The sequence below is a fragment of the Giraffa tippelskirchi genome, chromosome 3 (assembly GCF_054371585.1).
Source record: "Giraffa tippelskirchi isolate mGirTip1 chromosome 3, T2T-mGirTip1v1.2.pri, whole genome shotgun sequence".
Classification (NCBI taxonomy): Eukaryota; Metazoa; Chordata; class Mammalia; order Artiodactyla; family Giraffidae; genus Giraffa; species Giraffa tippelskirchi.
Genome location: NC_137277.1, coordinates 9,543,578 through 9,557,157, shown reverse-complemented (window position 1 = coordinate 9,557,157; position 13,580 = coordinate 9,543,578). Strand labels below are relative to the sequence as shown.

At 54.6% G+C, this 13,580-nt stretch overlaps 1 protein-coding gene across 3 annotated transcripts in view; it reads left to right on the top strand.

The window, feature by feature from the left end:
- DNAH17 (dynein axonemal heavy chain 17) overlaps nt 1–13,580 on the top strand; it is a 94,701-nt gene that overhangs the window by 3,055 nt on the left and 78,066 nt on the right. For 2 of the 3 annotated variants that reach the window (XM_081575683.1, XM_081575682.1), the window contains exons 3-14: nt 106–299; nt 1,071–1,263; nt 1,437–1,536; nt 1,786–1,871; nt 2,082–2,207; nt 2,926–3,078; nt 3,171–3,260; nt 4,898–5,065; nt 5,293–5,409; nt 9,864–10,129; nt 10,736–10,931; nt 11,893–12,039. In XM_081575683.1, the coding sequence (XP_081431809.1) occupies nt 106–299; nt 1,071–1,263; nt 1,437–1,536; nt 1,786–1,871; nt 2,082–2,207; nt 2,926–3,078; nt 3,171–3,260; nt 4,898–5,065; nt 5,293–5,409; nt 9,864–10,129; nt 10,736–10,931; nt 11,893–12,039 (1,836 nt within the window). The remainder of the gene's footprint in view (nt 1–105; nt 300–1,070; nt 1,264–1,436; nt 1,537–1,785; nt 1,872–2,081; nt 2,208–2,925; nt 3,079–3,170; nt 3,261–4,897; nt 5,066–5,292; nt 5,410–9,863; nt 10,130–10,735; nt 10,932–11,892; nt 12,040–13,580) is intronic. The other variant, XM_081575684.1, reaches the window with a different exon arrangement.

Genomic DNA, 13,580 nt, shown 5'->3' with positions numbered 1-13,580 from the left:
GGCTCAGTTCCCCCAGGTCCCGGGTCTCAGAGGACCCCACTCCTCCTGGGTCCCCCCACCCAGGTGAGAAGGCTCTGGCAGAGCTACAGAATCCTGTCCTTTCAGGTCCTCTACTCCGTGTTAAACCAAAGCGAAAACATGAGCGGATGGCCCCGCGTGGTCTCGGAGGACATTGTGAAGCAAGTCCACAAGCTGAAGAACGAGATGTTTGTGATGAGTGGCAAGATCAAGGGGAAGACCCTGCTGCCCATCCCGGAGCACCTGGGCAGCCTGGACGGCACGCTGGAGTCCATGGAGAGGTCGGGGCCCGGCCGGGGAGCTGGAGGGAGGGGTGGTCCCTGAACACCAAGGGCAAGCTCCCCACAAACTGGTCTTGGAGCTAATGAAGCCCAGGAGGGCAGGGCCTTTAGGTACTGAGTCTGAGATGGGGCATTGGAGCCCCCCAGACTCCACTAGGCAACGGCTGGACCCCCGTGCTCCAGCTCCCCCTCCATCACACACGTGCACTAGGCCCTGCATCATGTGGCATGCCAAGAGCATCACGTCATCTGGGGTCACACAGGAAGGGGGATCCCCAGCTTTAGGGCATGGGCAGTGAGGGGCATGGAAGGGGTTTGCAGCAGGTGGAGGCTGCACTTCTGAATGGAGGCTGTGGCTTCCCAGAGACCCCCAGAAGTACGAGGGCCCTCAGGTGTCACCTCGCACCTACCTGAGCGCCGCCTGCAACGGCGTGGTGTGCGTGGCTCTTGAAGCTGTGGCAGCGACCGCGTGTTCCCTTACTCCCATCAGAGGGAGAGCACTCCTGCAGGGCTCGTCACACAGGCAGGTACTCCAGGCCCCCAACACTCGCCCTGTGGTGACCCGATCAGAACTGCCCGGGAGCCGTGGCGCAACGTGGATTTTATTCCAGAGCTGGCTCCCGTCATCTCTTTCTCGGGGGCCAGTACCCTGGGCGAGACCCAGTGCTGTCTCAGGCTCTGTCCTGGCCAAGGGCCACCGGGGGTGGAGCTGGAAGAAGCCTGCGGGTGTAGCTGAGGTTGTCCCCCACCCCCCACCCCTTGGCCCTGCAGGATCCCCTCCTCCCTGGACAACTCGCTGCTGCACGCCATCGAGACCATCATCATCGACTGGTCCCACCAGATCCGGGACGTGCTGAGCAAGGACTCGGCCCAGGCCCTGCTGGACGGGCTGCACCCCCTGCCCCGAGTCGAGTTTGAGTTCTGGGACGCCCGGCTGATGAACCTCAAGTACATCCATGAGCAGGTGATGGCTCTTCTGTCCCCGGCAGCCAGGCGCCTGCTGGAGTCTGAGCACCCAGCCTCCCCGAGGGGACCCGGGTAACCCGGATGGATCCCTCAGTGCCGGCCTGGGGGTCAGGCAGACTTCATCTGGGATCTGTTGGGAAGAAAAAATTGATCTCCTTTTCTCCTTTGCAGCTCAATAGGCCCAAAGTGAATAAAATAGTCGAGATCCTGGAAAAAGCCAAAAGTTGCTACTGGCCAGCCCTGCAAAATGTGTACACGAACGTTACTGAAGGTGAGAAGATGGCCCTATGAGAATGTCCCCCCTCCACCAGAGGAAGGTGTCAGCGCCTCCTGGGCAGGCCCCTTGCTGACCCTGGGGATGGGGTGGGGTCGGCCTCCCCCATCAGCTTCCTGAAGTCCTGCCTTTTGAGGGAGCAGGTGTCTGTAAACACGCTGAGCTGCCCATCACCATTTCTTGCCATCAGGGATGGGGCCAGTTTCCACTCCCGTGGGGATGAGCCCCTGTTCTTGTCCCGCGCAGGCCTGAAGGAAGCCAACGATATCGTTCTGTACCTGAAGCCTCTGCGTATCCTGCTGGAGGAGATGGAACAGGCCGACTTCATGGCGGTACATCAGCAAGAGATGGTCCCTTGGCTGGCTTGGCAGGCTCTCGGCTTGTGTCTTGGGGCAGCAAGGGGCTGCGGGCTTCCTGGCTGTAGTCCGGCACAAGTACTGGGTGGGGGCATCTCTTGCCCTTGGAGTTTCCCCTCCTGGAGCCGTGTGGAGCGGGGAGCTGAGGTGCTGTGACCAAGCGCCTGCCCACCTGTCTCTCCCCAGCTCCCGACCTTCATCACCAAGGTGCTGTACACTATCTGCTTCATCTGGGCCACCTCCGAGCACTACAACACACCCTCCAGGATCATTGTTATCCTGCAGGAGTTCTGCAACCAGCTCATCGAGATGGTAGCCCCCAGGCCCCAGCGCTCCCCTCCCCCATCCCACCCTGCATCCCGGTCCATGTTCCCCAGCAGTTCAAAAACAGACAAAGATGTTGATGCAAGAATTTTCAGGCTCCAGGCTAAGGCTGGGCCCCCTGGGTGGCTACCCAGGATTCTCCCAAGACCTGAGCAGAGCCAGCCCAACCTGCCTCGTGCTAGGAGGGAGGAGGAATGAAAGTGGGCTGCCCACCGAGTCCCGGCACCCCAAGGCTCAGCCGGGGGCTTTGAGGGGTTTATCTTCTCTGACAACACCCATTCCCTTTCCTTCTTCCATTTCACAAGCACACGTTTCACAGCCTCCCAGGTCTGTAGTTGCAGCTTTGGGCCCTGGGCTGCCAGAGGGTGTGAGAATTAGGCTCATGGTCCTGTCTCCCGGCCCAGAGGGACGCAGTGGCCCAGGGTCCCGCAGCCAGAGCAGGACTGCATTTCTGGGCCCTTTGTCATCTGCCTCCAGAGTCTGGTGGTGCTGTGACCTTGGCCTGGGCCTAGGGGCCCTGCAACTGGCCCTGGGTGGGCAGACCGGCTAGGCCATGAGCCTGAGGGACAGCGGGTGTGTCAGAAGAAGTGGTCTAGTGGCCTGGGGCAGGGCGAGAGGGTCGTTTTAACCGACCATACAGCTGTGGACAGTGCACCTGGGTGTCACCCCTCCGGCTCAACTTGGGAACATCTTCCCTTCTGCCCAGACGCGGACCTTCCTGAGCCCCGAGGAGGTGCTGAAAGGCCTGCAGGGGGAAATCGAGGAGGTCCTCATCAGCATCTCTCTGTCCGTGAATGTCCTGAAGGAGCTGTACCGGGCCTACGACTTCTGTTGTGCAAACATGAAGCTTTTCTTCAAGGTACAGCCTGGGTTGTGGACAGCAGGTGGGAAAGAAGTTGGGGTGATGTGGACCCCATGGACCTGCCTTTTCTCTCTCTCTCTCTCTCCTAGAAGGACAAGGAGCCGGTGCCTTGGGAATTCCCTTCTTCTCTTGCCTTTTCCAGAATAACTTCCTTCTTTCACCGTGTCCAGACCATCGAGGTAAAGGTGGAATTTGGCTCCCCTCCCTCCTAGGAGAACTGCGTCTTCTGTTCTTGTCTTGTTTGCACATGGGTTCCCACGAGGGAAATAAAAGTCACACCCAAACATCTGCGTCCCCAGGAAACCAAGTAACTGGGCTGCCCCCACCAGGCCCAGAGCTGTTAACCCGGAACAAAGAGGTCCATTTCAGTTGCTTTCCCCTTTTCTCCTGTCGTCTGTCCACAAGCAGGTTAATGACAAATTCACTGACCTGGGTCAGGAAGCCTGCAGGCCAAGGGAGAGGGTGAGTGGTACTAAGTTAGCACAACTGAGGTTTTAAGAAGGACCTTATTGGGATACATGGAATGACATGGGACAAACAACGCTTTAAAAGAGGTTCAGAACAGTTTCCTCTGGGGAGAAGAGGTGAGAGATGAAGGCATGTAGGGCAAGAAAGTTTTCCTTCTTGTTTTGTGATCTGTAGGGGGTCTCTTTTTTAGATATACTTTGTACACATGTTACATCATTTAAAAAAATAAAGCAGGGTTGGGGGGTGGATCCTGGAACCACTGAGCAGTGAATTTTTTGAGGGATGCTGTCAGCGGGGCCTCTGGGAAGGGCTCTGTGGCTCCCATCCACACCCTCTGGGAGATAGAGCAGGAAACCCCTTGAGATGCCATATCTCCATCACAGAGCTTTGCTTCATGCCCCCAGCCTCCCAGCCTCCCGGCCCAAGAACTTGAGGGTCCCAGCCAAGTTTCTGGCCAAGTAGCTGCTGGTTCCTGAACATTGTAGATTCTGAATCAGGATGGAGCTTCTGGGAAAAGAGGGGCTGCTGGCGGTGGGGGAAACGGCCACGCTGTCCACCCCTTGCCTGGTGGGCCATGCCAGCTGTGCCGCCCTCCTCTGGTGTGAGAGGCCCAGAATGCGGGATGTGACAATGCTATTACTTGCCAGTAGGTTTGCTTGGGTCATATCTCGATACACCTTGGATCTTTGGTGGGAAACGGCATCAACCTCGTCTCTGGTTTAGGGGAGGGACTGGAGTGCTCTGCGAGCCCCGGATCAGGCATGTGGGGACTGCTTGTGGTCCTCAACGAGGCTTTGGGGTCTCAGTGGGGAAATGAGAGCTACAGACAGAAGCAATAGATAGCTCAATAGGACTGAATGGGGTTAAATGCCAAACCAGCGATCTTGGAAAGGAAGGTACCATTGGGGCTAAAGGAGTTGGAGAAGGCAAGGAGAGACCCACGTCTCAGAGGGAATGAGCAAGTGGGATTTACCTATAAACGTCCATCAGGCGCCCAGTACATGAGGCTGTGAGGGGCCACCATGTGCCTTTCTGACCACTTCCTCCCACAACCCAGAAAATGGGGCCCCTGTAAAGGGTGATTTTATTTAGAGATGCATGTCACCCAGTGTTGGGTCCGGACAAGATCCTGACCTTCATCTCCTCCTCCTCCACAATCACAACTAGGAGATTACTCACGGAACCCTCACTTCTGTCCCCTCTCTGTGTGTCCCCAAATTGGCTTTAGAGAACATTGACACCAATAAGCAGAGGGCCCCTCCGGACTGCCGTGTGGCCCGGGGGCTCCTCCCCTCAGGAGTCGGCCAGGAAGTTGAATTGATGAGGGTGTCGGGGTTTCCTCCACCAGGATCTTTATAAAACAGCCATCGAGTTTCTGAAGCTGGAGAAGATTGAGCTCGGGGGCGTGAGGGGGAACATTCTCGGAAGCCAGGTGGCTCAGATCTACGATGAGGTCTTCGAACTGGTGAAGGTTTTCGCCGACTGCAAATACGACCCCCTGGACCCTGGAGACTCGGTAAGTCAGGGGCCTGGGAGGGGTCAACGATAAAATGCCCCAAGGGTGGGCAGGCACACAGAGGTGAACGCTTGTGGTAGAGAAAAGACAGCATAAGAACTCTGCCCTCACGACAGTGAACTTGCTCAGAGGTAACTTGAATCCTGATGGGTGGGCTTAGAGTGAGCCCACTCTTGGCTTTGCATGCTGGTCAAGGTTATGAGGTTGGTGATTTAATTCACTTCCAGAGTTTTGATGACGACTACGCTGATTTCGAGACCAAAATTCAAGATCTGGATAGGAGGCTGGCCACCATCTTCTGCCAAGGGTTTGATGACTGCAGTTCTATTGAGTCTAGTGCAAAGGTAGGTGTGGGCAGGGACTGTGCCCTGACTGAGGATGCGTCACAGCAGCTCCACGATGCTGAGAACGGTTGTTCAGTCTCTCAATCGTCCCTGACTCTTTGCGACCCCATGGACTGCAGCCCGCCAGGCCTCCCTGTCCATCACCAACTCCCAGAGCTTACTCAAACTCATGTCCATTGAGTTGGTGATGCCATCCATCCGTCTCATCCTCTGTCGTCCCCTTCTCCTCCCGCCTTCAATCTTTCCCAGCCTCAGGCTCTTTTCCAATGAGTCCGTTCTTTGCATCAGGTGGCCAAAGTATTGGAGTTTCAGCTTCAGCATCAGTCCTTCCAATGAGTGGTTGTAGAGTCGGTCTAATCATGCAGTCTGGAGATTGTAAGTGAAGAGCCAGGCCCAGAAAGGACAGAGGCCTTTCTCAGGGCCTTAGAGAGAGTCAGCAGTCGGCACCTTGAGTAGCTTGAGGGGGTCTTACTGCCATATCTCATCTTAAGAGAGGAAAGTGAGCATGGGGTTATTGTACTGAGTCCTGCCCTCCATTTGTCCTTCTTTGATTCAGTTCCCTCATTACTTATATAAGGAGCAGAAGTTAGAGGCAGGGTTGCTCTAAAAAATAAAATGCATCCACATTTTGAGCTGTTGAGCCACACTGACTCTTAACGTTTGAGATTCAAGAAGTTAGCACAGTATTATGACAGGAAGTCATTGCTGGGTGGTGGGGCGATGGCAGTATTTTTCTGTCTTCTGTGTAGTTTTCTACCGTTTCCAGGTTGTGTGGGTGAGGTGTACAGTACTTTTATGTTAGAAAAAGGAAATGCTTATGAAAACATTTAAAATAACCGATTGCAGAAAAGCACTAAAACCCCCAGAGACTGTCAATTTGAAAGAGAAACCCAAACGGCCGATACTCACACAGGTTGTTGGTTTGGCCTCGCTGGGGAAAGTGCAAGTTAAAACCACAAGGTGTCCTTGTCACCGGTCAAACTGGCTGGAGCTGTGAGGAGCTGGACACTCATGCCCTCTGCTGGTGGGTGCACCCCTCCTGCAGGACCCCTCAGCAGCGGGCACATGGGGGGGACATGCAGACGGGCTCCTGGACCTTCCTGGTCCAAGTTCACGAGGCAGCCAGCATTTGGCGCCAATGTGCCAAGATGTTCCTTTGCCTTTTGAGTATTTCTAAAGCAAAAATTCTTGAGGATTTGAAGCTCTGCAGATGTAACAATCAATTAAGTCTTGGGTGGAGTTGGCGCTCCAGGCAAAATATCAATGAATGCAAATTAACATACAGCCTCCTTGCTGCTCCCTTCTCTGAACACCCTTCCCCTTGGAGCCGCCTCAGACACCTCCTAGGAGAGGCTGCCCCTCCCCGCTCCCAGCGGGAGCCCTCCCCTCGCTGCCATTGCCGACACCGACCTGCTTGTTTTTCCTTCTTCGTGCTTGGCTCTCCCTGGCAGCTGTTGTGTACTGATCTCTGTGTCTGTCATCCTCCCAACTAGAGTATAAACTCCCTGAGGGCAAGTGGTTGGTTCAGGTTGACGCAGAACCGAGCCCAGCGCAAACCCAGGCTTTCCTGGTGGAGGGAACTGGCCCCCGCTGAGGCAGTGGATCTGTTCCCTGCTGACTCCCTGGCAGACCTTAGGTGGGAACCAGAGGCTGTCACCCCCGGGCTACCCAAGTGCAAAGGGTCCCGAAGAAGGTTGCCAGCCAGTGTTTCCACATGGAAATGCTGGTCCTCCCCTGTGGTGGGGTCTCCAGGATGAAGATGATGCTGGAGCTGATGGACTGCGGCACCAGTTAGCCCTTCTTGCCTGTGGTGGGGATGAAACCAGGAGAAGCATGTCCCCAGACCTCTCGGAGGCTGGGTACCACCTTGTGCTCTGTGTGATGGGGAAGGAGGTGGGTTGAGGTGTCCACCCCAAGTTGCCAGAGACCATACGTCCCCCTTCGGAGGGGAGGAGCTGGCCCAGGAGGAACTCTGGTTGGCATATGCAGGACTGAAGTCCACTTCCCGGGTGTTTTCACAGGCACTTCCCCACTCCACCATGGCTTAAATCGGCTTCTGAACTCCACAAGAGAAAGTCCTTTCCAGACACGTGATTTTGTGTTAGATTAGAAAGAAAGTAAGTCGGGAAGACTCTTGTAAACCATTCCTGTCTCCATCTGCTCATCTTCCTTCCTGTACTGAAGAGCATTTTCTTCCCATTTGACAACCCTCTGCTCTAATTAGGACAGGCCCTTGGGGTGCCCTCCTGCCCGTCCGCTTGACCCCCTGCGTGTTCCCAAGCTGCCTGGATGCTATTTCTCGCTGTCAGTAATTCACACGCAGCTGGGAAGGTTCTAGAACAATTTTCTGCACAGTCTCCTTCTGGCAGAAAATTAACCTCCTTCACAGAAGCCAGGGGCCAGAAAACATGTAAGCATGAAATGAAGAGGGAAGAAAAAAGTCAAGAGGGTTGTCAGGCTATAGAATGTGCTTTTCCCAGCTGCTTTGTCAGTTTTCAGAGACACAACACTGGTGACCTAATGTGTGGGGAGCCCCCCCTCACTGCAGTGAGTAGTGGTTAGCAATTCGGGGTCACAGTGTCTTCCCAGGAGTCAGTGGCTGCTCCCGTTGACTTTCAGGGACCTGAAAATCTCTCCTCCTTTCTTGGCAGCCGCTGTTCCACTCTTTCCCCAAAAGGCCACTTTTAGACACAGCGGTCTTCGTTTTCATACCGAAAACTAGGGCAAATCTGAGACTTGGGTCCAGGCCTTCCAGGCTCTGAGGGCTGCAGACAGGCACAGGGACTTCTCCCCTGGTGACTCCTGGCTGTCTGGGAGCTTCCTAAACATCCGGCACATGTCACTGTCCAGCCCACACGGCTACTCTCTGCAGGCTGCAGTAAGGGCCCCTCCCCCAGTGCTCAGACACAGCCCCGGCCCCCGCTGCCTCCAGGCCACCCACCACTGTGAGAGAACTTTTTAAGAAACTCGCCTCTATGTCCCAGCTTGAGCCACCCTCTGATGCCAGCCAAGACCGAAACCAAAACACCCAGATGATCCTGTTATTCTCTTCTATGAGCTTTTCATTAGTTCAGCGAATGCGAGTGTGTAGCATTCACAGACCCTCAGTGTGATGAGTTCGCTATGTGCAAGGTGCTCAGGCATGGTTACTGCCCTCAGAGCAAGAGGACATCCCCTGCTGGAGTAATCAGGTCAGGGTGCTTGGGCTGACAGGCCATGGGGACCTGAGCTGTCCCAGCTCCTTGAGGACTCCAGCAGCCCGTGCTTGAACCTCTGGTGTCATGGCCTGTGAATGTGCCAAACTTTCCCTGTAATCTCCGCAAAGCCCCAGGGCTGAGCACTCCCTGGAAGTCAGCACTTCCTGCCCTGGGCACCCGCACAGTGTCTGAGCCCCATCCCCACTGCCACCTCCACCCGGTCAACCCAGGGCTGAGCATGGGGCCCTTGGTTGGTGGATTGAACACAGTCTGCTAGAGAGAAGTGTTGAGGTGCAGACCCCTAGGACCTGTGAATTATTGAAAATGGAGTCTTTGCAGATGTAATTGAGATGTTCATTGAGGGCCTCCTGCTGGCCTCCTGTGCCTAATCCAGTGGGCCTGGGGTCTGTGTCAGAAGAAGAGGAGAGACACAGGGCCAGACATGCACAGGGAAGATGGCTCCATGACAAAGGAGGCAGAGGGTCGAGTGATGGATCTACAAGCTGAGGATTGCCGGCCACCCCAGGGACTCTCCCCTGGAGCCTTCAGAGGGAGCACAGCTCTGTCCACCGTGATTAAGACTTGTTGCCTCCAGGCTGTGAGAGAATTAAGTCTGCTGTTGAAGCTGCCTAGTTCACAGTGCTCTGTGATGGCAGCCCTGGGACACTCCTATGGTCTCCTCCCCACACCAGCATTTGGCGAGTTTAGTGGTTCGGGGACCCCACGTAGTGTAAGACAAGCCTCCCCTCACCTCTTTTCCCCCAGAGCACTTTTCAGAGCAAAACAAGCTTCCCGGGTGGTTTCTCTTGCCTGGGTGAGTCCTTGAGGATCAGTGGTCTTCCCAACAATTCTCATGACAAAGACACTTCTCAATCCCATTGTAGCGTAAGCCCTAGTTATATAGATAGCTGCTTTTCTCCTCCAATTTTTAAAATGGTATTTCTTAACTGTTTAAATCTTCTTTGCCCAAACCCTGATTTCTCCTGGTCCTGGAATAAATTTTTCCTAGACCTTGGACCTAGTTTGTACTGTTGGTTTATAAGCTAAGTATATGGGACCCAGCATACATCAAGACGGAAATCACAGAAGCAGCTGGTGAGCCAGTTGCTACACAGAGAAAACTTCCTAGTGTTGAAGGCATGTGTCTTCCTACTTCTGAAGGCTGACCACACAGAGTGTCCAAGCTGTGGGTGATGCCGGGGACGGGGCAGGAAATGGGCCCCCCCAGGCAAAGGAGGCTCTCTTGTTTCTCTCCAGCTTCTGCACATGTGTGGGGGCCTCTTGGAACGGCCTCTGATTCTCGCTGAGGTGGTGCCCAGGTACTCGGTCATGCTGGAGCTGTTTGACACTGAACTGGACAACACCAAGATCCTGTATGACGCCCAGATCGCGGCCTCGGCAGATGGCAACATCCCCCCCATCCACAAAAACATGCCCCCGGTGGCCGGGCAGCTCAAGTGGAGCCTGGAGCTGCAGGAGAGGCTGGAGGCGCCCATGAGGGACCTCAAGCACATCGACCACCCGTGAGTGATGGCCCCGGGCTGGCAGTGCTCCTCTGTGGCCACGGGAAGTGGGGTCAGGTGCTCTGTCCCCACTCTGAGGCAGGCCCACACCTCCCATCGGCCAAGCCTTTCCTTCCCGGGGCACGGTCCCAGGAGAGACCCCAATAGCGCAGGTCCCCGACCCTGAGTAGCTGGCCAGAGCAGGGAGTCAGCCACTGTCACTTGTGTTTGGCAGAGCCTGGAAGGCAGGCAGAGGAGCAGGAGAGCTCACAGCAGAACGAGGGAGGCTGTCTTGGGGATAGGGGGAGGGTGTCCTGTGTGTTTGGTTGGAAGGCATATCTGGCTCTCTGGTTGGTCCTAAGTTGGAAGAGAAGAAAGGAATTAGGGAAGCTGGAGGCTGTGAATCAAGTCATGGCCATTCAGGGCCAATGTTACAAGGGTTAGCATTTGACCTCTGGATTAGATGCCACCTACAAAGGGCATTTGTATGTTCAGGGTCCCAACGTGGAAGAAACGAGCGAGCTGGCTGGCTGCTACAGCACCCCGAGGTCTGGAAGCCTCGGTTGGGGTGCCAGTGAGGCCCCGTGGGAGACAGTACCTGACCCTCCTCCTAACTCTGATTTCCAGGGTCATGTCCAGCGTGGAGGCCACACTAATCTACCAGAAATATGATGAGATGATGGAGCTGCTGAGAAGCTACCGTGAGAGGATCTACCAGCAGTGGGTGGCAGGGGTGGACCAGGACTGCCACTTCAACCTGGGGCAGCCCCTGATCCAGCGGGACCCTGTCACCCACCTCATCCGCGTCAACTTCAGCAAAGCGGTGGGTGCCGTCTTCTTCCTCATGGGGCAAGCCCACGCGGCCCTGAGGCTCACCCCCTCCTCCCAATGGCATAAACCTGTGGGGTTGACGTCTATGTCACATTTACCCTAAAGTTTTATTATTGAAGTGTTGCTTGAAGAGTGCCTGGGATATGTTTAAGATATGACACAATCGTAGCATCCTTCAATATAGCTTGAATGATGTACTATTTTAAGGCTGGGCCACGTTTCATAGGGTCCCAAGAGGAACCATCGGTTTGAGAATTAAAAAAAAAAAAGGTCTTTGCAGGATCTGAATAAATAAGCCCCCTGGTCAAGCTGGGGATGCTGGAGGGAATCTATACCATCTGGGGCTGAAACCCAGGTGGTTAGCCATGTGCCAGGGCAGAAGTGGGAGCAGCCTGGACCTCCACAAACACGTCCCCACACGAGTGTGTCAGCCCCGCTCGTGAAGTCAGCAGTGATTTCAGCAAGGCGGGGACCCCACACGTGACTTTCCCTCTGAAACCGTCTCTTCCACTAACATCCGTTCTTTCATTCAACAAACATTTCCTAAGCACTTACTTTGTGTATGTGCTTGGGATAAATTAGTGAACCAACAAAGATCTCTGTCCTTCTGGAGCTTGCCTCCTACAGAGTGGGAGAGGCAGGGGTTGTGGGGGGCAGGCGGTGGTGGAAGGGCCAGGAGAAGAAGGGGAGGGAGCAATAAACTAGCGTAGCAGGTGACACACGAGGAGATGATGATCGGTACCTCAAAGAAAGGGGGGGCCGGTAAGGGGGTCATGGACTGGGCTGGAGGAAGGGGGCATCCTGATGCTGCCAGCAGAGCCTGTCCCCCAGGTGGGCCTCCCCCCCAGCTCCCCCTGGGGGCTGCAGAAGCCTCCCAGGGACAGACCCGCACGTGTGCTGCCAAGCGCTGTGCTGTGAGACCTGACCGCTTCTGTCCTCTTCACTCGCCTCAGCTGGTGGCAGTGCTGAGAGAGGTCAAGTACCTGAACTTCCAGCAACAGAAGGACATCCCCAGCAGCGCCGAGAACCTGTTCTCCCAGTACGAAACCTTCCGGAAGTTTGTGGGCAACTTGGAGCTCATCGTGGGCTGGTACAACGCGGTGAGCTGATGCCACATTGTTTATTTGTTCGCCACATTTGTGGGGGTTTCATTTAGGACAAAGGTGTACGAGCCCCATGTGGAGTAGAATGGAGTACATTTCCATGAATGAGAGTGGGTGGAGCCTCCCTCTGGGGAGAATCCATGTCCCTGCCTTTTCCACCTCCTAGAGTCGCCCGCATCCCTGGGCTGGAGACCACGTCACACCACCTGCGGATCACAGCGCCTCCACTTCTGTTGTCACACTCCCCTCTTCCCTTTTGTTTTTATCGGCTCCCTCTTGTTAAGGACCTTGCCATCCAATTGGGCCCACCTGACGTCAAGGTCCTTAACTGAATCACGCTGCAAACCCTCTTTTGCCAAATGCAACGTGACGTAGTCACAGGTCTTGGGAATTAGGAAGTGGCCATCTGTGGGGGCCATTATTCAGCCTACCACAGACGCCTCATCCAAAAGGGGCCAACGAGTTTATCTCTCCTTGAATCCTGGGAATTTGTTTTTTTAAAATGTTTATTTGTTTCTGGCTGAGCTGGGTCTTCGTTGCTGTGCCCATGCTTCCTCTAGTTGTGGAGTGCAGGCTTCTCGTTGCAGGGGCTTCTGTTGTTGCAGAGCATGGGCTCTAGGTGCATGGGCTTTGGTAGTTGCAGCACTTGGGCTCTGCAGTTGTGGCTCACGGGCTTAGGTGCCCCATAGCGTGTGGGATCTTCCCTGACCAGGGATCAAACCTGTGTCCGCTGCATTGGCAGGCAGACTCTTAACCACTGGATCAGCCGGGAAGCCCGAACCCTGGGAATTTGGAATTGGGTCCCAGCCTCAGTTACCACCGGAGTCTCGGGGCAGCAGAGAAACCAGAGCAAGCAGAAACTTGGGCTGCAGAAGGAAGAGAGCAGATGACCAGAGAGGCCCCAGGAGTGGCCTGTGAACCATGAAATCCCAGGGCCTGCCTTAAGCGCATGTCCTTGAATTCAAGGACATGAATCAACTCTTCCAGAATCAACTGGAATCTGCTTCCTCCAGAATCAACTCTCTTCAGGCTCAAAGAAGGCCATGTACATCCATTCCCTAGAATGTGCCCCCAGCCATGGAATTTAGGAAAAATGGAAGCCTTAGAGATGCAGACACATGGAAAAATGTTCATGGGTTACTTTCAGTGCAAGAGGTTTATGGGTGTTTTTTTTTTTTTTTTACAATGATGCAATCAGAAACAAACTAAAATCCAACAAATGTTAATTAGAATAAAACAGAAGACTGATCTTCCACTTCTGAATTTCCAAACAAACCCCAACCAAGCACATGCTGGGGAAGCATGTTAGCTTCAGCAGTGAATGATATTGTTTAAATAAAAATGTTAGACAGGAATGGGCGAATGTTAGGACCTAGAGCTGAGGGTCTACAATGACGCTTATTGATACTGGCTCCCCTCTCTGGTTATGATCCCTGGGGTCCCTTAGATAGGAGTCCCCAACCTCCAGGATCTAATGCCTGATGATCTGAGGTGGAGTTGATGTAATAGTAGAAATAAAGTGCACCATAGATGTAAAG